This window comes from Gamsiella multidivaricata, assembly GCF_025024155.1.
Source record: "Gamsiella multidivaricata strain RSA 2152 chromosome Unknown BC939scaffold_5, whole genome shotgun sequence".
Taxonomy (NCBI): Eukaryota; Fungi; Mortierellomycota; class Mortierellomycetes; order Mortierellales; family Mortierellaceae; genus Gamsiella; species Gamsiella multidivaricata.
Genome location: NW_026251713.1, coordinates 560,399 through 586,041, shown reverse-complemented (window position 1 = coordinate 586,041; position 25,643 = coordinate 560,399). Strand labels below are relative to the sequence as shown.

Here is a 25,643-nt window from a genome sequence, read left to right as displayed (position 1 = left end):
TTTTTGCAGGCAAAAACACAAACGATTTTTACTTCTAAACTACTAAACTATACTGTCAGCAGCCTCCTTCAAGAAAGAGCTGTGGACATTCAAAATTCACAGAGTAAAAAGTACAATGCTAGGCAAGACGCAAAAATGAGGCACCACTCATTACAAAGGCACCGAGCTCGAATACAGAAAAAGCAGATAAAAGACACATGGAATGAGGTAAAGAAATCCGCATCGGTCTATCATGAAAGCATAGTTCACATAGTGGCGGACTTTATGCTTGAGAGCCAGGGGAAGAAGCAGAGGCTGAACGGACCGAATGACCCCTAGCCAACATCTCGGCAACAGTCTCCGCCGCTCCAGACACGGGTGGACTGCCCGTTCTCTCACGACTGACACCGCAACTAGAGACAACTGAGTCTGATCGTGAAAATGTCGATCCAGCGATTTCACTATCATGGCACTGGGTTTCAAAGGCCGCAATGACTGCTTGGGCCTTTCCTGCAGGTACCAATGGCACAGCAACTTTCTCCTTGATATCCGCGTCGCCCTTTTCGACATCTCTCCAGAATGGCAGGAGTTGACGAACCGTCTTGAGTCCTGATCCCAGTCGATGTTTGAATACAGATTTGAGCTGATAATTCTGATCCGCGTCTCTTTGCTTATGATTCCGGTCTGCTCGCCTTTGATTTAGAAAATCAGAAATTGCGCTTGACGAAGTGCGGTCCGCCGGACTGGGACTCGGCAATCGCGAGCCATGCAAGGGATATGGTCGATTCAAGTTTCTGCCAGTCTCGCGAAGTCTTCGGGACAGTGGTGTTGATTCACGTTCCTAATATATCACGGCGATTTTTTGTTAGATCCTGGATAGAGGATAGCAACATGTAATATACCACTCTGTCCGTAGAGGCACAGCCGTCGTTACATACATGGCGCGCTGGTTCCCTGTGCAAGTCATTTCGCACTCTATATAGTGCGATGCATCGTGTCAAGACTTTCTCTCTAATGGCGCAAGGAGTGTAGTTGAATATTAGATCATAGCTGATAAGTGCAACTCCACAGGTTCGAGTGGTAAATCTCCACGGTACCTTGTCCACTGCGGTTTCTCTCCTGTCTTAGCCTCTTGCTCCGCCAGGAAATGATCAGCGATCGAGTTCAAATCCTTCTCAGCCATAGAACTTCCCTCCATTTCATTGTAAATCTTCTCGAGTGCTTTCCAGTCCTGGGTTGTCCAGAGTGCGCGTTGAGCGAAACTTGCATATGATGCAGTCGATACATCAGACGCTGTCGAGCCGCGCCTGTACATGATGGCAGGTGTTGAGGGCGGCGAGAACCCTTTTGGCTTCAAAAGGCCTGTGGTCATTACCACAGATGTGCTGACAGTCTTGGAAGTGGTGATGGCAACGCGTTTCGATGAACTTGGCTGTCTCTGCTGCAAGAGATGTGATGATGGCTCGAGCTCCCAATGCCGCCTCTTTACTCCAGCATGCGATGATTCGCTGATCTCGTCCTGAATATCCATCTGCTGTAGGTATGATCCGGTCTTAGTCTCTTCATCAGTGTCGAGTGCGTCATGGAAGGTCTCTGGCTCTGCAGTGTCCATGTCCTCATCATCCACAGTCGGTGTGGTCACAATCATCGAGCCTCCGAATGCTGTCCTGCGTGTATGACTTGGGCCTACCCGTACTGCGGTAAGATAGCTGGCAAGTGGATCACTAGCTGTCAAGATGCTGTCACCCACTTCCAAATCCTGCTTTTCTGGAAGGTGGATTATGGGTACTCCTGCGGATCGACTTTGAGGTGGTGTCAATAGTCCAATATGGCTAGGCGAAGTGCTCTGGGTATTCAAAAGTCCTGGCTTGAGGCTATGTTGTGTAGCAAGTGAGAAGACCAAGAGTCCATGAAAAGTGAGCACTCAGGGCGTCGATAATACTTGGAACAGATGTGTGGACAAAGAGGAACAGTCGCCGTACCTTGAGGAAGAGGGTCGCGGTGGTTGGGCGCTCTTTGGTGTCGGCATCTGTCTTTGTGCTTTTGATTTTGGGGTGGATACTGGAGTGATGGCTCGTGGCTCCTCGGCTTCGCTTTCATCAAAGATCTCCTTTTGATCCTGCTCGTTCTTCTCTTTGCTGGGGCTATCCGCGAAAGGCACAAGGATGGTGCAGTAGCGAAGGTCGTATATGCGCTTCCACTCCTCGTCCGTCAGTCCTTCCTGGCGGAGGAACTCGTCTATAGTTTTCATCAAAGAGACAGAGGTAGTTGTTATGGGATGAGCTGTGAGGAATGGGGTTTCGGAGGGATGTATGCAAGTGGGCAGTAGTTCGTCATGGTTGGTAACGCACCCACGGCGGGATTAGGGGAAAGGTTTCTATTTGAGGGCATAGCAGTCTGCATTGAGCGAGGTAGAAAAGGTCTCTGATGGTGGCGCGTGGGAGTGGAGCTTGATTGCGTAGGAGGAAAGAGAGGAGGTGAGGAATGAGTGACAGAGTGAAATAGAGGAGGGGGGAGCGAGAGAACGAGAAAGGGGAAACGAGGGAAGGAGTGATGGATGTAGAAAGTAGAGGGGAGGATGAAAGAAGGAGATGAAGAAGCTGCAACAACATTAGTCCATGGTTAGACTACACTCATTCTTCCCGTCCCTGTCCCTGTCTCTCCCCCTCCCCGTCCCAGCAACAAGAAACAAAAATTGGTGGCACTGGCTGGGAATCCTGTTGGCTGGAAACCAAGACAGGCTAAGCTCTGCTGGTATTTCTTTTGGAGCATTGCAGTTCCTTCTTTTCTTTTCTTACCTGAGCCCCCCTACACATGCATGACATCGATCGATCCGCGGAATCGAGGGTCCCGTAGACAGCAAGCACCATGGAGCACATATTCAGCCCCCCTCCCTTCTAGCCTATTCCGACCGCAAACTACCCCCATGGAAATCATCATCTGTGCCAGTATTCTCTCAGCCGAGACATCTGCACAGCAAACGCCGATAAAAGCAAGGAAATCATGACTCGAATATCGGCCGTTCTCAATCAAATGAATGTAACAAGTAGGTCAATAGGATATTACATCGGGTATTTCTTATGAGCGACACTAATCGCAACATGATAGCACCCGTAGTCAGTATCAATTGACAACAAAGGCAATGCGCGTCGGCATAGTGAGCGAGTGAACGGGTGATCAAGTGTAAAAATGCCTTGATGCAGCAAGTGAACTAAGTGGTATATAAGTCAACCTAAGCGCCACGCAACAGGAACCAGGCGGATGTGTTTACTCAGGACACGTCCAGCAGTCAATGCACAACCCAGCCTGTGTAGTACAGGCCGCCTCCAGTTTGACAACAGCAAGCATACAAAAAAGGTCATCAGGGCCGTTCGCGATGCGTCTCCTGCAGTTGTTGAATTCTCAATGGACACCGTATTTGGCCCTCGACTACCAGGCAGAGAGATGAGATATGTTCAATTTGCTGTTGAAAGCGCCACAGTAGGAAACATTTCTTCCACGGCGGAGTCTGTTCGCGCCCTTTTATACTCCACAAAGTCTAGCTGACAGCCCATGCACGACGGAGATTTCTACGACGCGTCAGGCAGAGTGACGGAGCGGCTTTTCTTTTTTTTTTAAGAACAATTGGGCTCAGAGTCATCGTGGTTCACCTTCAGGGCGGGGATGCAGATAACCCTTTACTTTTTGGTGCTTCGCGAGAGAGAGGGATCGACAGGGTGAAGCAATGGTGTTCAGGCCTCAACAGTCTCAGCACCCAACACAGATCCAGATGCAGAGTCATTCGAGACTGTTGCCAATGAGACCCCGACAGGACCATAGAACGAAGCGAGCGTACCATCATGGCCAGTGGGTAAGGCAAAGAATGATGACAGATGAACAGAGGAGTGTCTTCTTTACTTCGGCTCCTCTCTTTTGTGTACTCCGAACGAAGTTTTTTTCGGTCTCTCGACAGTGGGGAGGAAAGAAGTGCTCAACAAAAAAAGAGAGACAGCGAGAGAGTGCGAGAAAGAACTGTTTCATCATCGGGGTTCAATTCAAAGGTGGAAAACTGTTTATTGATTTCAACCAATCCTTATATCGACGGGGTGTACTTTGTGCTCGTAACGGCGGGGACAACGAAGGTTTGTTCAATCACCCAATCACAGGCCGCGATCTAAGCTTGATAAGCCAAGATTAAAAAACAAATGAGAACTTTGACCATTCGAAAGGGCGCTAATGGGGGATGTGTGGAAAACAACAGCGGGTCTCATCTTCTTTGTCCTCGCGATGCCATGGAAGGATGTCCATGGTATGCTTCTCCAATGGACTCATTCTAGAGTCTTCCCTTCTTATCCTCAACTGAGCCATCGATGGAGTAAAAAGGATGAAAGAGAGAAGCAGAGTCGAAGAAGGGACCATTAGACAATCAATCCTCTCACAGAGATCAAGAAAAAAAAATGACGATCTTGGGGTGCATCCGGTTGGCTGTTGAGCCAAAGTCCGGAAGAAAGACAACAAAGGGCCGCGATGAGGAGGTCGGCATGGTTGAGGTATGGAAAACAGACAGGGACAAGGAAAGGGAGAAGGGAGGAAAAGAAAGCACATCCACATCAACAACACCAACGGGGACTTTAGAAAGACATAATGATCCAATCGCGGATTCAGTGGGAAAAGGAGAAACGATTATGCTTCTTGTGTGTGTGTATGTGTGTGTGTGCTCACTCCACAAATCAAAGATTTTTTTTTTTATGACACGACAGCATTTTTTTTTTTTTTTTTGTGTTATATCAAGCAGACCTCGACGGCTTTGTTATCTTCTTTCTTCCTTCTTCTCTCCTCATCCACCTTCCCCCCTACCACACCACCACCGCCACCACCCCTCCCTTCACCTAAACTCAAACCCACACTCGTATTCACCATGAGATTAGTCATTCGCAAGGACTTTGAGGCCGTCTCCTACCACGTCGGTAAGTATCACCCCTGCCCTCCTCCGATCTTCATTGCGCCCGTTCGCAGGCCCATTGGCCCACCATTGCCACTGGGCTTTTTCATTTTTTTTATTTCACTTTATTTTTTTTCGCGATTTCTTGGTCTCAAAGATTCGTTGGTGCTCATTTTTATCTATATTGCCGATCTTTATCTATCGCTTCCTTGCAGCCAAGTACGTCAAGGAGCGCATCAAGGAGTTCGCTCCCACCTCCGCCAAGCCTTTCGTCCTTGGACTCCCCACCGGTTCCTCGCCCATTGGCGTCTACAGAAACCTGGTCAAGTTCCACCAGGCCGGCGAGCTTTCTTTCCAGCACATCATCACCTTCAACATGGATGAATACGTCGGATTGCCCAGGTACAGTGCATACATATCGACGCTATTATTATTTTCGTGCTATTGGGACCAGGGCAGTGGAATAATGATCTGCTCGATAAGAAAAAAGATGAGTGAGGGGAGGAAGGAAACCCGTAAAAATGCAGGGTTCACTTGCACCCTCATGATGTCTGAAAGGCTTCTCAAGTATCGAGTTCGAATTGGGTCAAGTCCGATCAAGGCGACTCGGAAAGAACAACAGAAGGGATTGACCATTAAGACACCAAAGCACTAAAGATCTCACAGGAGCGCGGGAATTTTTTTTTTTTTGTTATGCAGACACCACAGGGCTGGGTGATATCATTGCAGCCTGCAGGGAAACTTCGTTGTGTGAATGCACATACACTAACGCTCACATCCACGCCTTGCTTGTACCATGCATACAGGGACCATCCCGAGTCGTATCACTCCTTCATGTGGAGCAATCTCTTCAAGCACGTCGACATCCTTCCCGAGAATGTTCACATCCTCGACGGCAATGCCAACGACCTGGATCTCGAGTGCCAGCGCTACGAGGAGAAGATCGCCGCCGTCGGTGGTATTGAGCTCTTCTTGGGCGGTATCGGTCCCGATGGTCATATTGCCTTCAACGAGCCCGGCTCGTCCCTGAACTCCCGCACCCGTGTCAAGACCCTTGCCTACGATACCATCGTCGCCAACGCTCGCTTCTTTGATAACGACATTACCAAGGTTCCCAACCTGGCCTTGACCGTCGGTGTTGCGTAAGTGCATTTTATATACTTTGTCTGCGTTTCTTGCGAATGTAAGGACCGTTCTCTGTCCAGTTTCGTACAAACGAGAGCCCTCCTTCCGCAACATGTGCCCGACAAATCGACCTCTCTTCGATTTCCAACGACATTGAGGAAAAAGAAAATGGACAGTTGTCGGGACAGTTGGACTGGGACGTGAGCTGGGACACGAATTGGAAGTAGCGGAGGGACAACTAAGTGATACGTTGCAGTAACGATCTCCCCCGCCCCCCCTCCCATCTACTTCACTCAATCAGAAGAAGGTTGCATGACCAGGTATCAATATCAAGCATCTGACTGAAACCTTTTTTGTCTGTTCACTCCCTTCATTCATTCGCTTGTAGTACTGTCATGGACGCCCGCGAGGTCTGCATCATCATCACCGGTGCCCACAAGGCCTTGGCTTTGGCCAAGTGCATTGAGGAGGGTGTCAACCACATGTGGACTGTCTCTGCCATCCAGCTTCACCCACGTGGAATGATTGTCTGCGATGAGGATGCCACTCTGGAGCTCCACGTCAAGACCGTCAACTACTTCAAGTCGATCGAGAAGGTTCACGAGCAGCTCATTGGATCGGACAACGTCGGCTTGCAGGGCGGTGTTCGCTCGTGGCGCGGTGGTGCTGAGTCCACCTATCACCAGTAAAGGTGCTTAGGAAGGTCTTGCTCATATCCCCCACCCCGCCCCATTTATCCTCCTCCGTTAATTGCTCTGTAATCAATCGCTGTTCATCATATCTTCTTTCTTTCTTTGTTCTCTGTCAGTGATCAACGGCAGAAGTCTTGTACAAATCAAACCATTTTTTCCAGCTAGAAAAAAAAATGTCATAATAAACTTCCCCAATCAAAGCAAAAATCTATTGTCAAAAAGTGGTCGAGTTTATGGGCATCTATGATACATAGAGGGTGGAGAGGGTGAATGGCACCTAAGGCTTCACTTTCGACACATCCGCGTACAAATCAAAACGGCGCTGGGTCGTAAGAGGAATGCTCTGGCGGAACTCTGTCATCATTGTCTGGTCTAAATGCGCGTTGAACAACACATATCATCTTAGCTTTCGGGTTGTCTAACAAAATGTCTACACTAGACAGACAACATTCAAAAAAAAAAAAAAAAAAAAAAAAAAAGCTCCCATAGTCCTTACCGAGATCAGCATAGATGATACCCTGTTTCTCCTCCATGGTCTGAAGCACATCGCCAGCAGGGCCCACGATCGTCGAATGACCCCAAGCGTGATAGGACGCGTCCAAGTCGCGAGCTGGTGAACAAGCGGCCACGAAGATCTGGTTATCAACAGCCCGAGCGCGCTGGAGCAGTTCCCAGTGCAACGGTCCTGTAGTCATGTTGAACGCGCCCGGGTAGATCATCGCGAAGCATCCTATGGAAAACACCAGCATGTCTGCGTTCAGTTGCAATGTCCCTTCCTGTTTATGATGCTTTGTACAAAAAAAAAAATTGTCCTCGAACCTTGACGAGCGGCAATCATGGCCGGTTCTGGGAAACGGATATCGTAGCAGATACCAACACCGATCTTGCCGAAATCTAGGGTCGTCCCATTGAAATAAATAAAAATAAAAATAAAATACCAAGGCAGGCGGTCATTAGAATGCTTCTATCCCAACAAGACAATACTAGACCGACCGTCCTTTCTACCGTCGCGGTCGCGATTATGTGCAGTGTAATGTTGGGAGATTCAAAATATGTCGTCCAGCTACATTGCGAACCGTGAGAAACCAAAAAAAAAATCAAATCAAATCAAATCAAATCAAATACCTGTATCAACATGAGTCAAATGATTGCCCGCCGTCAGCGTCTCGCTCTCCTGGAAGCGGATCTTGCCCGGGACATCAATATCGAACAAATGCACCTTTCGGTGTGTCGCAATCTTCTCTCCCTCAGGATTATAGACCGTGCAGGTGTTGTAGATGTTGTCGTCCGTAGGATCGTGTTCTGGGATCGAACCTCCGATCAGGTAGGCCTTGGCTTCCTGAATATAACAAAGAAAAGAAAGGAAAAAATAACCATAGAAGGGACAAGCGTCAATTGAACTGCTGGAGTGAAAGGTGGTGCGCTCCACAAGAGGCTAATTTTCAAGTAACAGATAAATGCTTGAATGGAGGGATGGAAGAAGCGCTGTGGGTTACCTTGGCCATGGCAGAGAGTGCCTTGACTGAAGGACCGTCCTTCGCGCTTTCGGCGTACTCTGGAAAGAACTTTGTACCATATGGCGAGTTGAAGCATTCCTAGAATGAGGACCATATGGGACCACATGATGTAAGCAGCAAAGTCTTGGTCTGCAATGACCCTCAGGTGTTTTCGCATTGCAAACCGGCCGGTTTGGTTTGGCAAGGTTACCGGAAGGACAATCAGGTTGGCGCCATTGGATGCAGCCTCGAGGACATGCGTGCGGGCGTTGGCGAGATTCGCATCCTTGTCTGCGGTGACAGCCAACTGGACGAGGGCTAGTCTGCAGGGCTTCATGGGGGCGGGCGAGGTCATGGTGGAGAGGGTCCTGAAGGAGTGTTTGAAAGAGGAAACAGCGCGCAGCATGAGAGGCAAAAAAGAGCAGGTGGTGGGGAAGTTGAAGACCAGAGGGCCAACTGGGGCGGTCAAAGGGCCGGGCGTGGGTCAATTGATCACGTGTAGGCCAGGTTCATTTTTGGCGGCGTTAAAAAAAAAGTGTAAAAGGTTCCTGGCCCTGGGGGAATGGATGAGTTCCTCCTCTTACTTTTACATAGCAAAAGGTGTGTGTCCCAACTGAAGGGGGGGACCATCAAGCATCCATCCATTGACGATAATCCATCCATCGACCCCATCACGTCCTCATCTCATCGACCTAGCTCACCCTCCACCCCTCCCTCTACTCTTGTCGTCGGCGTCCATTTGCCATTCTTCCATCGATCGTTACTCCTCTTGCGCAAAATTTTCAGGACACACGACATGAGTGGATGAAGCATCAACATACCCCACTTCAGGGCAGCGACCCACCCATCTTCATCCCTCCTTCCTCATTACAACAGCTCATTCTCTTTCATTTTGTTCAACTATCTCGTCAGAACTGCTCTCATCGCCCCCCGCATCTAGGCATATGATCTGCTTCGATCCGCTCGATCAGTCAAAGTCAAACATGCAGGGTGGTGACACATCGCAGGCTGGCCTGGACAAGGACCCATTCCTTTATGAATCCTCGCTTTCCTTTCTCTAGTCGTATTTCACTCTTGATAACGGCAAGGAAGAGATGAAAACGGGCGACTCTCATATGAGCAATTGGTATTCTTCCCCCTTGACACTAACCCCTCCCCTTCCTGTCTGATACTTTTAACTTCATCAGAAGCATATCAAAATGGTCCGCATCTCCGTCTTGAACGACTGCCTCAACAACATCAACAACGCTGAGAAGCGTGGCAAGCGCCAGGTCTTGATCCGTCCTTCCTCCAAGGTCATCGTCAAGTTCCTGTCCTTGATGCAGAAGCACGGTACGTTGGCATCCAAATTGAACCATTATCTCGTTTTCTGTTTTCTGTTTTCATTTTTTTTTTCATTTCGTCTTTTGTGTCCTTTGTCAAGCCGGAATGAATACTTGGATGAGTGTTACTTCAAGCTTTCAGTATCACAACATTTGTTCTTTTTTTTAAAAACTATTCCGAAAAACCAACCTTACGCCCGATATAAGCTGCTGCGCCCTCTTTTCAATTCATCCTTGTCAATGGCCTTCAGTCTATAACAGGCGAAGACATTCCTACACCGTGTTCACAATCATTGAATCAGAAAATGAAAGACGAGCATTTGTGCATACACGGACACAGAACCTAAACACAATTTTTGTCATCTGACATATGATGTAGGTTACATTGGCGAGTTCGAGGAGATCGACGACCACCGCTCCGGCAAGATCGTTGTCCAGCTCATTGGACGCATCAACAAGACCGGTGTCATCTCGCCCCGCTTCAACATCAAGTTGAACGAGCTCGAGAAGTGGATTGCCCGTCTCTTGCCTTCCCGCCAGTTCGGTTACATCATCCTCACCACCTCGGCCGGTATCATGGACCACGAGGAGGCCCGTCGTCGCCACACCGGAGGAAAGGTCTTGGGTTACTTCTACTAAAGCCCCTGTGCCCCCTAGGATCAGGAAATAATAACCTCATTTTCTCAGTCTGAAATAAATCGTTTTTGGATTTGGAATCAACACAACAGTCAGTTCGAGTATGGGATGTCTACTGGATGAATACATTGAGAAAAGATCGACTCTTGGTATTATACTCTGGCTATTTGCTATTTGGGGATTCATTATTATGGAGCTGACTACATAGCGGTAGTGATCCGCTGCTGTGTTTGGCTGCGTTCCTGGTTTTCCGGTTTCCAAAAAAAAAAAAATTCGTCTGCTCGAAATTCTGCTTCGCCCAATGAACCTGAACCAATATTGAGGCAATATTGAGGGTCGGTGGTGGTGGTGGTGGTTTGAAAAATATATATACAAAAATATCGAGGACACACAGCTCATCCTCCTTCGTACGCTTCACACTCTGTTCGTGTCCTTGCGTGTGTGTGTGTGCGTGGGTGCTTCGCCTCCTCCCCTGTGCTTATTGCAGTTCAGTATCGACCTTTTGATTGATATCCAGAAGTCGGACCTGGTGCATGGCTGGCAGTTTTGCAATCAGATTAATGACCGTGGCAATAAATGTGATCGAGAACGCGAATGGGGCGTAGTGAGTGTAATGTGTGCTTAGAAGGAACCTAATCCGCAACAGGCAGTACAACAAATTAAAAAAATTGTCAGATATAAAGATCAGGAAGGGCTTGGCTGACCAAAAAGACTTCGGCGTTTTTGTTTGTAAAGATGCATGCAAGGTCATGTCACCCCAGATGAAAAAGAATAAACATCATTTGGGCCCGTTCTGCATTAAGCACGAGCAATCTCTGTGCCCTGAACAAAGGCAAGGCAACAAATAAATGAAAGACCAATTCATGCAAAGGTCCTTTTGGCACTGTTTGAATAAACATCTTTTTTTTGGTCCGCTGCGTGATATCTGCATCCAACTTGTTGGCTGAACAAGCGGCACTGTACACGCTCCATGACATGGTTCATGTTTTGTGGGGGTCGTGTGTTCATTTTGTGTTCCTACACCAATTGCCTATCCCGTTTAAGATTTGTCAACCTGGTTCTCCAGCGCGAGCACGAGGAGAACCGCGTGCAATAACAAGATTCCTGATCCTGGCCGTCAATTATGCCAAGGAAAAAAAAAAGCGATATAAACAAATAACCATAGCAGCGAACACTTACAGGACAATCGGCACAGTTGTGAGATACTTGCGCGTGGCCGTGAATTGAACGCCTCCATCAATCTGCTCCCAGAGCGTGATCCCGTCATAGGCGCCCTGTGAGAACTCGAACGGTACGCCGGTCACCGCATGGAACATTATGTAGCTTCCCTAATGTCATCCAAGCACAAAAGTCGATATGGCCGTCGCGATTAGAAGACGTTTGTTAGTCTAGATTGCGGAGCCTTTTTCGAGGTTCTCGACTGTTGGGGGAGGGTCAAAATAAGAAGCCTCGAGGTCTCATTTTTTAACGTTCCGGCGAACTGGTATGATCGCATGACACACACACACTCTCTCTCTCACCCCCCACACGACAAAAGATTTCTGTCCGAACCAATAACCCAAGCCCAGCATCGAAGGAATCAAGACAGGCACAAAAACCAAGCAAATAAAACTTACGACGTTGTAGGTCAGGGTGGTCAGGGTCCATGACAGCTCCGGTGAGATCCCCGGGATGATTCCAAAGAAGAACTTGATGAAGAAGATAATCACGAAATTGGTCATCCATGCTCCTATACACACAAAGTCAGCATTGCAAAAGCGCACAAAAGCGGTGCAAGCCGAGGTTAAACATATGAGCTTTAGAACAGAGACATGAAACCAATCCTAATTGAGCACGCAAAGTAATTTCTTGGCATCCGTTTGCAGTTCTTCGGGTCCCAATACATGGGTAACGGGTCGGTGACGCGGATAAACGGGAAAAGGGAAGCGAAGAGGAGAGGAGGATATACGTGGCATAGTGTCGATCTTTTTTGGTTTTTGATTTTTGATTATTATTTTTTTTTTCTCTGGAAGCGCCGTACCTTTGTCGTTGACCCAGGAAGAGTTGAGGTTCATCTGTGAATGTTGATCGAGGACTTGGACATAGTCCATCTTATACATTGCTGCCAGGGTCATGGTTGATAGTTAAGGCGATACTCGGCGGTAAGCAGGATTCAGTGGGATATGTGTCTCGGGATGGATGTTTTGTGGGTCGCAAGGGCGAGAGTGTGTATGGTGATGGTGAAAGAGTGAGGGGAAGTGGACAGAAGAAGCGAAAATAAACGGGCGCAGTTCCAATACAATTTATATATCGGGTGAACGGAATCATACGCCCAAGACGGCAGGGCAGGCAGCAAGCCATTTTAATCCTCGCGCTGCCAACTCATCCCTGAAGGTCTTCTCCACCATTCTCCTGCAGTAATGTATTTCATTTCCTCGCATATGAGCATCCGAAACAACCTGTTGCTTTATTCGTGCACCTCGTGGATTCGAATTGCTACTAATAGCAAGGACCGCAAAGTGCAAAAAAAAAAAAAAAAAAAAGAAAGGGCTTCAAGGAACTCATCATGCCCCCATACGAACTCGCTTCACGCCAAAGATCCCGCCATCCAAATAAAGCAGTCGCACTGCTGCGCTTACTGGTTTCCAATCCTACATCATGATCCTGCCGTCGTCATTGTCGCTGCTGCTGCTGCTGCTGAGCAACACACATCACGGCAACAATCAAAGCGGTCGTGGCAGCAATCGTCAAAGCATCAATCATCAGAGCAGCTGCCTCGATCCCATCGCTTCTGCACCGTAGATGACGTTGGCGCCGGATTAGATTCAGGCACAGAAGCAGGGACAGGTTTAAACATGGACGAGATCAGATCAATTGAGTGCTAGGCATGCCCATGCTCGAAGGGTTCGTCCATTAGCTTCCTTCCCTACCGGCACCGACCGCGGATGTAGTAGCGGAGCCCGAAGGGACAGCGACGATGGAGTCGGCCGACACCATGAACCACGATGCAGTCAGGGCAGCGAAGGAATAGATACGAATAGCGTTCTTGGAGGTACAGGTCAAACATGGTTAAATAAAGAAATGTAAGACTCGTTGGAGAGTGCGACATTGAGCTTTGCTCTTTGCTTGGGTAGCGGAGGCAGAGGACAAGAGCAGCAGCAGCTCGATATTTATGGACAATGACCCTCTGGGTGCAAGGTGACACCGGAGCTGAGGGTAGTGATAAAGCGACTGCGTTCAGGTTCATGTACGCGTCTTTCCGCCATGGCCGTGCAGGTTTGAACGGGCCGAGAATTTCGAACTTGTGCAACAATCGGCCTCCTTTTCAAAAACGGAGAATCGCGTTCGTGCTTGCAACTCATATAGACCAGACTGACGACTATGCCGTGCTCGCCCTATGCAAGCATCCAACACGCTATGCATTTTTATTTCTGGTGAATAGAGCTGCCCGCTCACACCGCACCGATGGTTTCGCCCCGAACTCACACAGGCTAACGAGAAATAGTAGTCGAGACACCGAAATTACGGCCAAGTATGAAAGAAGGCTCTAAAATACCGACCGCGGTCGAGGAACATGCCTTCGTTCCTGATTCCCGATAGAAATTCGATCTTCAATCGTGGAGAAAGATTTTTCAGCGGGCATCTGAGAGGCCTCATGAGGACGGGACGATCACGCACTGCGTAGGCATATGTGAAGTTCCGGGGAGGCCTTAACAGACGAGGTCGGATCAAGAGTGGCCCCCTATGACAATCACTTGATGCGATGGAACGCTCGGAAATCTTGGTGTGTGCCCAAAAACGTCAATACGCCAACATCCGAAACCCCCTCTCCCCCCCTCCCTGGGAAACAAACCATGGAAACGGAAGGCCCGTATTTTTTCTTTTCACGGGGTGAACACTCGAGAATAACGCAATAGTGTGGGAGGAAACAGCTACGCCTAGGTTTCAAGCGATGGCGCCGCAGACTTAAAACCGGCCTATGCAGCCTCTCTGCGCATCTCCTAGGATACTTTTCGCGTCGCGCACCGCCGTCGTGTATATAATAGGAAGGGATTCAGGTGCGACTGATCTCCCGGGAAAACAACAACAAAAAAACATTGCAAGAGCACAGGTATTCGTTCGTAAAGTTTAGCAGGTGCAGGTGGAGGAGGTACAGAGGTGAAAAGAATCCCAGGAAGGTGCAGAAACGTCCATCGTTCTGCGCGAAATATAATAACCCTCACAGTACGTAGATTCGTGAGGGGGTTTATTTTGACTTTCTGTCGATGCCCGTGACCAAGAACACATTGCAGGGATGTCTCTCTCTTTCCTGCCAGTGCCCTCCGGAATAGAATGAGATGAGGACGGGGATGTGGGAGGAGAGGGGCAGGGGGAGCATGAGTGGATCAGAAACCATGGGTCTCGCTTGGTCCTAGGTCTCTGCTCATGGTCTGTAGCCTTGTGCCAAGGCAGGCAGGGTCATGTAGTTCTAGTTCCAGGAGACAAGAATAGGCGCCCCTTTGACGTCGAATGGAATTCTTACATCGAAAAAGAAAGAATTTGCTTTCTAGCAGTAGAAGGGCGTTCATGGAAGCCCTCTATGGAACCAGCACTGAGATCGAACAAATGGAAGCAGGCCATAGGTCTTTCTAAATCTATTAAAAAAAAAATTCTATGTATTCTTCCGCCTTGCTGCTTAGCCGAAGCTTGGCACCCCATCGACAATGGATTCCAAATTTCTAAATTTATTTGTCGTCGACAGCTGTAGGCTGGAGCAACAAGACAGGTCAAAGACAGCAGTAAGCCCATACGCCAATATTACGTACAGCCCTGAGGAAGGGGCATCCATATCGGTGTTCTATGGCTTCTTTTGGAAAAGTGAGGGGAGTCATTGCTCATTGTCAAGGACCCTTCTATCGAAGGACTCGATGGAAGTGTTCCGTGCGCATGGGGACAAACATGCCAGTAGCCGGCATGGCATTATAAAAAGACCATCCCTTCCCTCGCATTTCCCAACACAACAACATCTTCAACTACTACTACTACTACTACTACTACAGCAACAACAACAACAACAGTAACAGCAACAGCAACAGCAACAGCCATCATTTCGATCCAACACTTGTCAACCAACACCCCAGCCTCATACCTCATCATATCCAACACAATGGTCGATATTGCTTCCTCACCCACGGTGCCCACCAACACCATCACCATCACCAACCTCGAGAACCACCACTTTGAGCCCACACTCCTGCTTGCCCTCCGCACACAGACAGAGGCCTTTGGCCAGGTCTGTTACTTCTCCCCGATCAAGTCCTTCCACCGAGTCTTTGTCGTCTACCACTCTGTCTTTGATGCCCAGAAAGCCAAGGCATTCCTCCACAGCACCCGCTTTGAGGACACCACACTTCGCGTCTACTTTGGCCAGCACACCGAACTGTCCATTGACCCCGAAAAGTACTACCTCCACCTGCCAGAGCACGTCCAGGTCAGCACCGAAAAGACCGGCTTGATCTCCCCTCCCGGATCTCCACCTGTCTGCCATATTGAAGACGATGATATGGATACGATCGAAAATCTCTCCTTGGATGATATTACTCCGTCGCCTACACCATCCACCTTTTCACCAACATTAATCCCAAGCGAAACCACCCAGTATCAACATATCCTCAAACTTCGCATCGATACCCTTTGCACACCCTCGTCCTCCTCCTCGTCACTCCTCTCTGCACCTCGATCCCCCATCACCCCAACCCGCTTGGCCTTCTCGCCCGCTAAGGAATCCCAAGGCGAGCAGCCCTTCATCACTGTCCAGGACTGGGCCTCTGCAACACCTTGCTGTTAGACTCACATTTACCCGACTATTATAATATAGAATAAAATAATAAAACCAAGCAACACTCGAATTAAAATATAACCAAGTATAACTTTATTTTTACTCCTTCCTAAAAGGCTGATCGTTTTTCCCCACAGAAGATTATGTCTTTTTTTTTTTACAGCTCGTCCTTGGTCGAGGGAGCAACGGCGTTAAAGACCGTGATGATGTTGTGGCGGATCGAAAACTCATCCAAACGAGCCTTGTTGACAGACTTGTTCTTGATGATCTTTGCCAAACGCGCAGCCTCCGTGGCCGCATAGTTCTCCGTCGACAAGGCCTTCTCAAAGAAGCGGCCGTAGTACTTTGCGCTCGCATGCGTCAACTTCGAGGCCGCCTCAATGGCCTTTTCGCTGATCGACTTCTTCTCGTCCTTGTCCTGCGACTTTACAAACTGCTGGGCCAGCAAATCCAGCTCAGCAATGCGGCCCGCATCAGGATGCAATCCTCCGCCGACAACACGCTGGGTACCGGCCTTGGCGTTGATAAAGTCCAAAAAGTCCTGCTCACTGCGTCCGCCGTTATAGTCCTCGACCTTGCCGTCGGCAGTGAAGAACTTGATGGTGGGGTATCCGGTAACGCCGTACTTGTCAGCGACCTTCTTCTCAACCGTGGCGTCAACATTGGCGATCAAAACAGTCTGTGAAAAAAACAACATGAAGTCGAAAACATTAGTCCCCATAGCCTTTTTGATGCAGTCGATACGTATATACCACAGTCAGCAATCCTTGGGCGCCGCAATTGGAGGCTGTGCTTACGTTCTTGTCATTGGAAAAGTCCTGGGCGACCTTCTCGTAGGTAGGAGCTATTCAATTTTTTTCACAAAAGTAATATTCGCATTAGCATCATCTCACAATCAAATCTATTCTCAAAATCATGAAGCATTGCGAACAACAACATACCCAAGTTCTTGCAATGTCCGCACCATGGGGCATAGAACTCGACCAAAGCGCTCTTTCCACTCTTCAAGACCTCCGACTCAAAGGTAGCATCTGTCAGGACAGTGACCGCGGGGATGACCTTGACAATCGAAGACTTGACACCCGATTTCTTTGTGACGAACGACGACAACGAGTCCAGATCGCGTCCTCCAGTGTAATCCTCGGGTTCGCCCTCGACTCCCTTGGGGAACCACTTGAGCGTGGGGAAACCCTTGACGTCGTAGCGGGATCCGAGCTCGCGGTGGGCATCAGCATCGACCTTGACGATCTTCACCTTATCCTGCTTGCCGCTGAAGGCTTCACCGAGTTCCTCGTAAATCTGAGGGCGGAGAAGACAAACATCAAGAGAAAGGAGAGGGGGGAAGAGGAATATGGGGCATGAGCTCTTCCGTGCTATCCGTGACCCGCTCGTACTGAGATGGGGTAGCGCTTATAACGCTAATGTAGACAAACCGCAGAAAAGTAGGGGCTGGGAACTTACGGGAGCAAGGTTCTAATGATAGAGTGACACGTATGCGGGTAAAAGGGGCATTAATAATCGTTGGCTGTTTCGATTGCGATACCATCGATCAACTCTGGGAAAAGAATAATAAAGACGTATATCGTTCGTTACCTTGCAATGTCCACACCAAGGAGCATAGAACTCAACAAGGGCTGGAGTGGAGCCAATAGACTGAACACATGAACAAAAAGAGGGTCGTTGAGAATGTTAGAACATGCACTGCACTTTACTGGCACTACTGATAGAGCCCTTATGAGATCGAAGATGATAGCGTGCCTTGTCAAAGTCCTTGGGGGTGAGGGCCAGGACGTTGTCTGCAGCGACTGTGGCAGCGAAAGAGAGGACAGTGGCGATGGCGCCATAGAGAATCTTTTTTCCCAACATGTTGATGATGTTGATGTATGATGTGGGTGTGCGGGTTGATGGGGAGGGCAAGGTTGACGAGCGTCTTTTTATGTGTCTCTGGGGTACTCATTAAGGGTCAGGCCCTACACTGCCAGCTTTGCCTATTCGGGTTGGAACCCGAGGAGGGCCCAATCTGTCTACGTGCAAAAGCAACGCTGTCATCAAGACGTAGAGACGTAGAAGGGTTTCCTTCGAGGAAAGTGAGGTGAAGCAGTCCATGATGGTTACGCATGTGGGACCCTATCTGAACGGATTGGACCAGTAGAGGTCCAACTTGGGACATTTTCCCTGTACTGTCGGTATTTGTATATCGTCCTGAACGCCCTCATTTCTGTTCAACTTGTCATATTGAAGCAAGGATGCTACATCACGATGCACACCTTCATCATTGCTGGGAATGCATCTTTTCGCGTTCTTTTTCTACAAAAGTGAAGAAGCTGTGGAGTTGTGAGACACCACGCTATGCAGACCCTTTTTTTATCTACCCCGGATTGTCTCAGTGCAAAATTGGTGGCAAAAAAAGCAGAACGCGTCCAAGGCACGCATTTTTGTATCCTCATCTCGATGTCTAGTGGCGAAAATGCTTCCAGGGATACCGATCCTCAAACCCTTCACAACATCCTTGCCATAACCATAGCCCCGAAAATCCCAGAAAGAAAAACGGCTTGTGGACAGCCGCCTTGGCAGCGTAAAAGAACGAGAAAGTGCGTATGGGCTCATGCAATCATGCATGTGTGGTCCAGTCGCGCGTGTTAAGGGCCGAGAACGCGGTCTGTTTGTTTTCTCTATCCGCCTATTCGCAGCTCTCCTCATCTCTCTCTTTTTTTCTTTCTTCATCATCTTTCCATTCTCTCCACCTCATCATCATAAACATAATGTCTGATGCCAAGCACAACGCCATGACCGCCCCTCGTCCTGCTGATAAGGAGTGCATCGAGGGTACGTTCCAAAAGCCAAGTCAGAGGCTGTTATTGTTATATTGAGGAACGATAATCCGAGCACATCCTTACAACCTATTCTTTCTACCACACTAGTCTTCCGCACCGTCAAGGACGAGGTCCTGGCAGAGATCCACCGCATCAACCGCGAGGACGACCGCCACGGCCTTCACGAGATGGACAAGCGTAGGATGCGAGCGGAAGGATCTTTATTGGATAGGTGTAATTCGGTATTCGAGAGTCTTTGACTGATCTCCCGCGCCTTATTTACCTCATCTAGTGAAGCACATCTCCGAGTACACCCCAGTCTTGTACGCCACTGAGGATGTTGCCTTTGGCCGGTAAGTTCAAGTCGCGTAGATTCTTATTTCTGCTTTTGGCTTGGACACATCTATCTTTAACTACAGCTCGAGGAACTCATCTTTATGCCTGGGGTAATTTGAATACTCTTTAGTAACTACTTTGCCAAGATCCATCTCGGCGATGAGAAGTACATCCATGCCCGGTAAGCCCGACTCATTTTTTTTTTTTGACGGATTGCATACATGAAAGATGTCAGCGAAAGGACGCAAAGACTCACCTATCTTATCTTTTATTTTTTATTTTTTTATTTTTTGCAAAATGCTCCCCACCCCGTGTCTCGACGCGAATAGTGCCCATAAGAGCAACGAGGGCGTCATCGACTTTTACATGCTCCATACCACCCCCGAGTGCGCAGTCTGGGAGAAGGATACCCCTCTCGAGTACTTCATCGACTAAATCCCTTGCTGTTTGCAAGAAAAAACATCCGTGAAGGAGTCGCGAATGGTGTCTAAATAGATGCCTTGTCGCGCGACAAGAGCGCCGTATCGATGAATAAACAAAACGCAATATTTGTATTTTTTTGGAATGCAATTGAGCTTCGCCATGGATAAAGGCGACGCATGTGCGTAATAAAGGGAGGCGCACTCGATCTCATGACCCTACTGATCGTATGGGGGGAGGGGGAAAGCCGCATTTGTGGCTGGCCTCATTTTCAGGAGCTACACAGAATTGACTTTATCATTTGGCGCACAGATGCAACGGCCCCCCCTTGAAATCCCATTTCTAAACCCATAACCCCATCCTTTCATTTCCATTCCCATTCCTCTCTCCTCCCTTTCCAACCCCAGGATTCATTCTACCGCGCGGGGCACCTTCAGTATACCACCTAACATTACTCTACAGAAACGATACATAAAGCTTTCACCTTCCAGGACCTACACAGAAACCTTCTCCTGTAAACCACCACGAAGAGCGCGCCTACAAAAAAAAAAAAAAGAAGAAAAAAAAGGAAGAATGGTGCTGGACCTTGACGCATGCATAGAATCCCTCTTCCAACGGCAACTCCTGGCCGAGTCCGTGATCAAGGAGATCTGTGAAAAGACAAAAGAACTTCTCATGTCTGAGAGCAATGTCGTCCATATCAAGGCGCCAGTCACGGTCGTGGGCGATATCCATGGGTAAGACAAGGGGGACCGGGGGGAGGGGGCGCACCACGTGGTGATCATAGACTCGAGCAAAGCAAGGGGGGGGGGCATGAAGAGATGCTTTGTTATCCATGTGAACGGAAGTGAATCCAAGCTGAATGTCCTCTTTGTGCAACATCTAGGCAGTTCTACGATCTACTCGAGATATTCAAAATAGGTGGATACTGCCCCGATACGAACTATCTCTTTCTCGGTATGGGATACCTTTTGTTTTCTGGCGATCATGCCAATGATTCTTTTCATGGAGACTCCGACTAATCCTACCTAACTACTTTATATATATATATATAGGCGACTATGTGGATCGAGGACTGTACAGCGTGGAAACCATCTCTATCCTGACATGTCTTAAGCTGCGCTACCCAGACAGAGTCCAACTCGTCCGCGGCAACCACGAATCGCGTGCGGTGACTCAGGTAGGGGCTGCACTTGGATGTCCCCTTAAACTTTCAACTATTTGATATTGATACGATTTTATATTTTTGCAAATGACTGAACATGGGATGATCGTCTTTTGCAATGGCACTCTTTGATAGACATATGGATTCTACACAGAGTGCATGAAGAAATACGGCAGTGCGCAGGTGTGGCACTACTTTACAGATCTCTTTGACTACCTCACACTCTCGGTCGTCATCGACAACATGATTTTTTGCGTCCATGGGGGTACGCGATTCGATTGAAGAAGCAAAATGCTAATGGACCGATACGAAAAAAAAAAAAAAAAAAAATGAAAAACATGGCAGAAACTGCTTGCGGACAAAATTAATTTAACAGATACTTTGATGATGTTTTATTATATTTTATTTTTCGCTCATAGGGTTGTCGCCATCCATCCACACAATAGACCAGATCAAAGTTATGGATCGCTTCAAAGGTGGGGGTTGTCTCTTTGTTGAACTGAAATTAATTTGGACTATGCCGAAATATGAACCTTGAGGGTTTTTGCAGTCTCCTAACGCTCTCCTTGTGGTTGTGGTTGTGGTTGTGGTTGTGGTTGTGGTTGTAGAAATCCCGCATGAAGGTCCCATGGCGGATCTCGTGTGGTCTGACCCGGATCCAGGACGAGAAGAATTTGCAGTCTCACCGAGGTAACCCCTCCTCGCAAAAACAATATCCAACCCCGTGCTTTTTATCGGACCCCAGTATTACGGCGAAAAAAAGACATTGCAACGATTTTGCAACAGCTCCTGACATAATATCTACTTTTATTTATTTTGTTTCTTTTTTTTTTTTCGCGACCGAAAAAAAAAAAAAAAAAAAAACAGAGGCGCAGGATACACATTCGGAAGTTTGGTGGTCGAGAAATTCCTGCACGAGAACGGGATGGACCATATTCTGCGCGCACACCAGCTCTGCATGGAAGGTTTCCAAGTTCTCTTTGACGACCGACTCTCGACCGTTTGGTCCGCACCGAATTATTGTTACCGCTGTGGCAATCTCGCCTCGATCCTCGAGGTCGGCGTCGAGGGCGAGCGGCATTTTAATGTCTTTGAGGCCGCACCAGAAAACGAGCGGCCATCCGCTGCAGAATCACACCGGACCCTGTTTTCGAACGGTGTGCCGACGGGCCTGTTTAGTAATGGGATCGGCACCATCGCTACCGGGGATGGAGTAGGCGTAAACACTAATGGTGGTCTGGGCTTCTCAAACTCGTCCGATCCAGTTCAGGTAATGGTCGTGTGTTCTGTTCAATTCCTCGAGCAACTTTTCTTTTTTTTTTTTCTTCTTTTCTTTACGGGATAATGGCGTCTAACATCTCTTGCTCTCTGCTTCCCTTTTGCATGTCATTTTTATCCATAGGATACAATCCATTATTTTTTGTGAGCTGGGACGTTGCTGCTCCAACTTTACATCCTAAGAAAAAAAACTCATGTATGATAAGATGGCGCACAATAGATCCAATACCTTTCTTCAAGTTTACAATTTTCCTGTGAATGATGTATTTTACAATTTCAAAATAAAAGTACAAGGCGACCGAACAAAAACAACAAAAACAACGACAACGAAGATAAAAAGTATGTAAAGTTAACCACTGGGGCTTAGAGGTCGCACTTGGTACCCATGGCAGCCTGGCAGATGCCGATGGCAGCAATGCCTCCAAAGAAACTATACTGCACGACCTTGGTTTTGCTCCTGCCTACGCACTTGATAGCCTGGGGCCACATTCCGTTGACGGCGATGGACGACATCATGCCTGCCACCATGGCATAAATACATCCTGTTGCTGAGACCTGCCACCCCATACTCTCCACCTTGTGGAGAATAAACCAGCCCAATACTGCGCCCAATGGTTGTGAAAGTCCACCCAAGGCTGCGGCGAGGGCGAATGCCTTTGTCCGAGAGTGGAGTCCGATGTAGAGCGGGAACGCAATCAAATAGCCCTCGATCAGATTGTGAACCGCGATCGCCATGAACACAGAGAAGCCCAGGCAGGGATCTGCAGTCGTTGATAGAAATGTAATCAACCCCTCTAATCGCGTGCAAAATATTAAGGTACCATTAAGGTTCATGTTCATAGTATGGGTTCATTGCCTCGCAACCAAAAAAGGATCTAGATCTTATCATACCTGGGAACTTGTGAATAGCGATAGTGAGGGCAGTCTGAATTCCAACCTCTGTCAAATCAGCGTGTTCGCGGTCGTCAGCTCCAGCATGGTCAAGGACATCATGCTTTGAGTAGATCGTGCTCGCACCCTTCAACCGCGGGAAAGAAGTACGGCGAAGATGTGCTCCTTGCTCAGGACGAGGGAACGAGGGTAATGATCCAGAATAGTGCCGATTGTTTGGTGGAGAAACAGCACCATATGTCGACATGGTGTTGATACCACCCGAGCGCGGTTGCTGCTGCTGATGATGATGATTCTGTGTAGGGTGTGACTTGCCAGCATGTTCGGCAGCGTGGTTTTTACCGTTCATTGATGAATATTCCTTGGGACAGTCCTTTGCGTGCTTGCGTCCCTTGACCTTGTGTGCATTGCCCGACTTCCTTCTCTTATTGACAGGCGCGAACGGTTTCTGGGAGTGCGTCGATGCCGAAGACAAGGAGTCCGTGCTTGATTTCAGTAGCCCCCCATGAATATCTAAATCATCAAAGTCCAGGTCTAGATCGTGATCGCTATGATCCAGAGGTGCACGTCGCAAGATCTTGTCTTTTTGGTCATCAATCACGACCTCTATGCTCTCTGCATCGTCGTCGCAGGTCCCCTTATAATCTCGATCTCCGTTCCTGTTATGGTGGCGCTCCATGTGTGGTGTGCCATCATCCATGCGGCTGTTGGGAGTCTTGCCGATTTGAAGGAATGCGTTGTTCAACAGAGACGCCACCTCATCGTCAACGTACTCTGAATCGTCATAGCGTACTTCCTCGTCTGCCTCGTCGCTCTCCTCCTGAACGCAACCCTCGCAAACACGCGCAGTCGATGCTGGAGCTGCGGATGTGTTGCCGGTGCCAGAATACGTTCCATTGGGTACTGCTGCTTTAGCCCTTGAGTAGGCATGACGGTGTTGAGGCAAGGAAGATGGGGGCGACTGTTGACCGGCCTCGCGCTGCATGAACTGTTCGATTGCGTCACTGCTCTCAATCCCTGGTGAATTGGGTCTTGACTCGAAGCGGTGCATGATCCAGTGGATAAGGGCCATAAATCCAACACCTCCAAAGAAGAACAGCAACAAGACCATATCCGCATGTTTGGCGAAGATGGACAGTTCCGACGATAACTGCTCCTTTGCCTCTGGCAGTAGATTGTAGAAACTGGAGAAGATCTATTTGAAGAGGATTCTTGGTCAGACACGTGTATGTACGAATGACACTACAATCCCTACTGTTCATTAATTTGTACCCCCCTCCCCCTTTCCTTCCTTGTTACTGATGTAATTACGAGTGAGTCCAGCTGATGTTGCATTTTCCATAATACTAACTTCACCTCCAAGAAATCAAGAGACTCCGTTCCCACGTCCCCTCGCTCCCTCCTTGTCCGCAGCCTGGTGACAAATAAAGAACGCAGGTTTGCATATATTACTGACTTACCATGACCCCGGATCCTAGTCCGAGGGAGCCTGCCAAGAACTTGTGGTTCTGTAGTATTTGGACGTCCTGTCCGGAAACTGCTTTCACAATCGTGTCGATGAAGATCAGTCCGGCTAGTGGGGAAGTAGATAAAAAAAAAAGACCAACTGATAAGCAAAGCGTACCACGGAATCAAATGATAAAAAAAGGCAAGCCATCGTTAGCAGTGGACTTACCCCCAAAGACACACGCCATTGTCGAGGCCAGAGTGTACATCCATGCTCGATAGTCGTCAGTGCCATTGAATGCTGTCATTATGGCCAATTGAAATCGAGCTATGTCGAGTTGTGTCGCTGTGTCGCTGTGTCGAGTTGTATCAAGTGTACTCGAATGGAATGGAATGGATTGTTGGAATCGAATGGCTAGGTGTACAATCCCTAAGACAAGGCGAATGTGAATGACGTCTCCGCAATCAGCTCCCGATCTTTAGTTGTTTTGTGAGTAGTCGAGTTAGAGAGCACAATGTCGGCGAGAAAAGGAATTGGTGAGTCAAGATTGAAGACGAGGGAAAAGCTGGCAAACAAAAGACCACAAGAGACGAGAAGGTCGTCTAATGACTTTGGCGGTACTCCTTTCTATTTTTCGCGTCCAAAATCGATATTACAGGACAAATGGAGCAGTCCTGCGCTGGGAAAACAGCCGTAAATGGTCTTGATGGTCTTGTGCGCCATGCACACAAAGAAAAAGCGCTGACCCTTCCTTCTCGAAGGGCAGCATCCACAGCAAACAAAGCCAGCAAAGCCAGCAACTACAGAAGCAACAACAACAAACAATGAAGCATGCAGATGCACGGTTGCACGCGTTCAGTGGGGGACGTTCATTTTTACCAGCTCAGGACTTCCATGTCCACAGCGTTTGGTTCCCCTTTTGCCGGGAAAGAAATAAAAATCCCCTCGCACGCGCGATTCGATCCCCGACAGGCGCACCGCAGTGCTGTAGTACAACATGCTCTCGGGTTCATTGGTTTCCTGTTGGGCAAAGCATGAAGAATGTTAGTGAATGGAAATCCGCGCGCGTACGGAGGGATCTTCTTCTTTGCCACCAAAACAAACCGTCATTGGAAACGAAAGCGGTGTATGGAAATGGACAAGGAAGATGTACGCTGCCGCTGCTTCCAGCTCTCTTTTTCGTCAACGGGAACAGCTTTGACCTACAACATTCGCTCCCTAAGAATTTACCAGAAAGACAAAGCAGCTCAGGAGCCACATCAGTCAGTCAATCAATATGCGCCGTGAAACGATGATGGTGACGTAATTAGTGGTCCCTCAATGGG

At 48.4% G+C, this 25,643-nt stretch overlaps 11 protein-coding genes across 11 annotated transcripts; 6 read left to right on the top strand and 5 right to left on the bottom strand.

The window, feature by feature from the left end:
• Positions 1-5: 5 nt before the first annotated feature.
• On the bottom strand, positions 6-2,594 carry BC939DRAFT_438144 (uncharacterized protein). Its single transcript, XM_051553802.1, has 5 exons — positions 2,331-2,594; positions 1,962-2,217; positions 1,077-1,853; positions 918-990; positions 6-820 (listed from the first exon to the last, which is right to left on the bottom strand). The coding sequence occupies exons 1-5, from the start codon at positions 2,380-2,382 to the stop codon at positions 263-265; spliced, it is 1,716 nt and encodes a 571-aa protein (XP_051416770.1). The 5' UTR covers positions 2,383-2,594; the 3' UTR covers positions 6-262.
• A 2,156-nt stretch (positions 2,595-4,750) lies between these two features.
• BC939DRAFT_438139 (uncharacterized protein) lies at positions 4,751-6,918 on the top strand (the record flags this gene model as incomplete). The annotated part of the gene is made up of 3 exons (XM_051553801.1): positions 4,751-5,119; positions 5,720-6,042; positions 6,414-6,918. Coding segments are annotated over 3 exons (993 nt in total), but the record flags the coding sequence as incomplete, so codon positions are not given.
• A 76-nt stretch (positions 6,919-6,994) lies between these two features.
• Positions 6,995-8,550, bottom strand: BC939DRAFT_392104 (carbon-nitrogen hydrolase; the record flags this gene model as incomplete). The annotated part of the gene is made up of 6 exons (XM_051552012.1): positions 6,995-7,089; positions 7,214-7,447; positions 7,537-7,611; positions 7,843-8,056; positions 8,214-8,312; positions 8,425-8,550. The coding sequence occupies 6 exons, from the start codon at positions 8,548-8,550 to the stop codon at positions 6,995-6,997; spliced, it is 843 nt and encodes a 280-aa protein (XP_051416768.1).
• Positions 8,551-9,409: 859 nt separating this feature from the next.
• On the top strand, positions 9,410-10,175 carry BC939DRAFT_438130 (40S ribosomal protein S22-A; the record flags this gene model as incomplete). Its single annotated transcript, XM_051553800.1, has 2 exons — positions 9,410-9,545; positions 9,915-10,175. The coding sequence occupies 2 exons, from the start codon at positions 9,413-9,415 to the stop codon at positions 10,172-10,174; spliced, it is 393 nt and encodes a 130-aa protein (XP_051416767.1).
• A 474-nt stretch (positions 10,176-10,649) lies between these two features.
• On the bottom strand, positions 10,650-11,487 carry BC939DRAFT_419379 (ORMDL family; the record flags this gene model as incomplete). Its single annotated transcript, XM_051553055.1, has 2 exons — positions 10,650-10,803; positions 11,351-11,487. The coding sequence occupies 2 exons, from the start codon at positions 11,485-11,487 to the stop codon at positions 10,650-10,652; spliced, it is 291 nt and encodes a 96-aa protein (XP_051416766.1).
• Positions 11,488-12,370: 883 nt separating this feature from the next.
• Positions 12,371-13,182, top strand: BC939DRAFT_224952 (uncharacterized protein). The gene has a single exon (XM_051550811.1). It carries the CDS (start codon positions 12,571-12,573, stop codon positions 13,033-13,035), a length of 465 nt encoding a protein of 154 aa, XP_051416765.1. The 5' UTR covers positions 12,371-12,570; the 3' UTR covers positions 13,036-13,182.
• A 1,940-nt stretch (positions 13,183-15,122) lies between these two features.
• Positions 15,123-16,064, top strand: BC939DRAFT_438124 (Calcipressin-domain-containing protein). The gene has a single exon (XM_051553799.1). It carries the CDS (start codon positions 15,297-15,299, stop codon positions 15,975-15,977), a length of 681 nt encoding a protein of 226 aa, XP_051416764.1. The 5' UTR covers positions 15,123-15,296; the 3' UTR covers positions 15,978-16,064.
• On the bottom strand, positions 16,039-17,871 carry BC939DRAFT_438119 (protein disulfide-isomerase). Its single transcript, XM_051553798.1, has 6 exons — positions 17,727-17,871; positions 17,562-17,621; positions 17,430-17,441; positions 16,910-17,267; positions 16,766-16,812; positions 16,039-16,647 (listed from the first exon to the last, which is right to left on the bottom strand). The coding sequence occupies exons 1-6, from the start codon at positions 17,832-17,834 to the stop codon at positions 16,126-16,128; spliced, it is 1,107 nt and encodes a 368-aa protein (XP_051416763.1). The 5' UTR covers positions 17,835-17,871; the 3' UTR covers positions 16,039-16,125.
• Positions 17,872-18,662: 791 nt separating this feature from the next.
• Positions 18,663-19,671, top strand: BC939DRAFT_438117 (uncharacterized protein). The gene is made up of 5 exons (XM_051553797.1): positions 18,663-18,794; positions 18,890-18,979; positions 19,074-19,134; positions 19,248-19,298; positions 19,447-19,671. The coding sequence occupies exons 1-5, from the start codon at positions 18,731-18,733 to the stop codon at positions 19,550-19,552; spliced, it is 372 nt and encodes a 123-aa protein (XP_051416762.1). The 5' UTR covers positions 18,663-18,730; the 3' UTR covers positions 19,553-19,671.
• A 383-nt stretch (positions 19,672-20,054) lies between these two features.
• Positions 20,055-22,279, top strand: BC939DRAFT_406438 (Metallo-dependent phosphatase-like protein). The gene is made up of 8 exons (XM_051552852.1): positions 20,055-20,274; positions 20,424-20,494; positions 20,593-20,717; positions 20,838-20,967; positions 21,122-21,178; positions 21,311-21,392; positions 21,570-21,972; positions 22,105-22,279. Exons 1-8 carry the CDS (start codon positions 20,111-20,113, stop codon positions 22,126-22,128), a joined length of 1,056 nt encoding a protein of 351 aa, XP_051416761.1. The 5' UTR covers positions 20,055-20,110; the 3' UTR covers positions 22,129-22,279.
• Position 22,280: 1 nt separating this feature from the next.
• Positions 22,281-24,884, bottom strand: BC939DRAFT_525310 (Zinc/iron permease). The gene is made up of 4 exons (XM_051561306.1): positions 24,547-24,884; positions 24,332-24,444; positions 22,872-24,066; positions 22,281-22,774 (listed from the first exon to the last, which is right to left on the bottom strand). The coding sequence occupies exons 1-4, from the start codon at positions 24,623-24,625 to the stop codon at positions 22,344-22,346; spliced, it is 1,818 nt and encodes a 605-aa protein (XP_051416760.1). The 5' UTR covers positions 24,626-24,884; the 3' UTR covers positions 22,281-22,343.
• Positions 24,885-25,643: the final 759 nt, after the last annotated feature.

Coding starts and splice junctions, on each gene's coding strand:
- BC939DRAFT_438117 (XM_051553797.1), top strand. CDS start 18,731: ATGTCTGATGCCAAGCACAACGCCATGACCGCCCCTCGTCCTGCTGAT. Junction 18,980..19,073: donor CCTTCACGAGATGGACAAGC/GTAGGATGCGAG, acceptor TACCTCATCTAG/TGAAGCACATCTCCGAGTAC. Junction 19,135..19,247: donor GAGGATGTTGCCTTTGGCCG/GTAAGTTCAAGT, acceptor AATACTCTTTAG/TAACTACTTTGCCAAGATCC.
- BC939DRAFT_438124 (XM_051553799.1), top strand. CDS start 15,297: ATGGTCGATATTGCTTCCTCACCCACGGTGCCCACCAACACCATCACC.
- BC939DRAFT_224952 (XM_051550811.1), top strand. CDS start 12,571: ATGTATTTCATTTCCTCGCATATGAGCATCCGAAACAACCTGTTGCTT.
- BC939DRAFT_438144 (XM_051553802.1), bottom strand. CDS start 2,382: ATGCAGACTGCTATGCCCTCAAATAGAAACCTTTCCCCTAATCCCGCC. Junction 991..1,076: donor GAGAAACCGCAGTGGACAAG/GTACCGTGGAGA, acceptor TTGCGCCATTAG/AGAGAAAGTCTTGACACGAT. Junction 821..917: donor ACAGGGAACCAGCGCGCCAT/GTATGTAACGAC, acceptor GTGATATATTAG/GAACGTGAATCAACACCACT.
- BC939DRAFT_438119 (XM_051553798.1), bottom strand. CDS start 17,834: ATGTTGGGAAAAAAGATTCTCTATGGCGCCATCGCCACTGTCCTCTCT. Junction 16,813..16,909: donor CGGACATTGCAAGAACTTGG/GTATGTTGTTGT, acceptor AAAATTGAATAG/CTCCTACCTACGAGAAGGTC. Junction 16,648..16,765: donor ACTTTTCCAATGACAAGAAC/GTAAGCACAGCC, acceptor TTTTTTTCACAG/ACTGTTTTGATCGCCAATGT.
- BC939DRAFT_406438 (XM_051552852.1), top strand. CDS start 20,111: ATGGTGCTGGACCTTGACGCATGCATAGAATCCCTCTTCCAACGGCAA. Junction 21,179..21,310: donor AGTTATGGATCGCTTCAAAG/GTGGGGGTTGTC, acceptor TTGTGGTTGTAG/AAATCCCGCATGAAGGTCCC. Junction 21,393..21,569: donor GAATTTGCAGTCTCACCGAG/GTAACCCCTCCT, acceptor AAAAAAAAACAG/AGGCGCAGGATACACATTCG.
- BC939DRAFT_525310 (XM_051561306.1), bottom strand. CDS start 24,625: ATGACAGCATTCAATGGCACTGACGACTATCGAGCATGGATGTACACT. Junction 24,445..24,546: donor AATGGCGTGTGTCTTTGGGG/GTAAGTCCACTG, acceptor CTTCCCCACTAG/CCGGACTGATCTTCATCGAC. Junction 24,067..24,331: donor GACTAGGATCCGGGGTCATG/GTAAGTCAGTAA, acceptor CTCTTCAAATAG/ATCTTCTCCAGTTTCTACAA.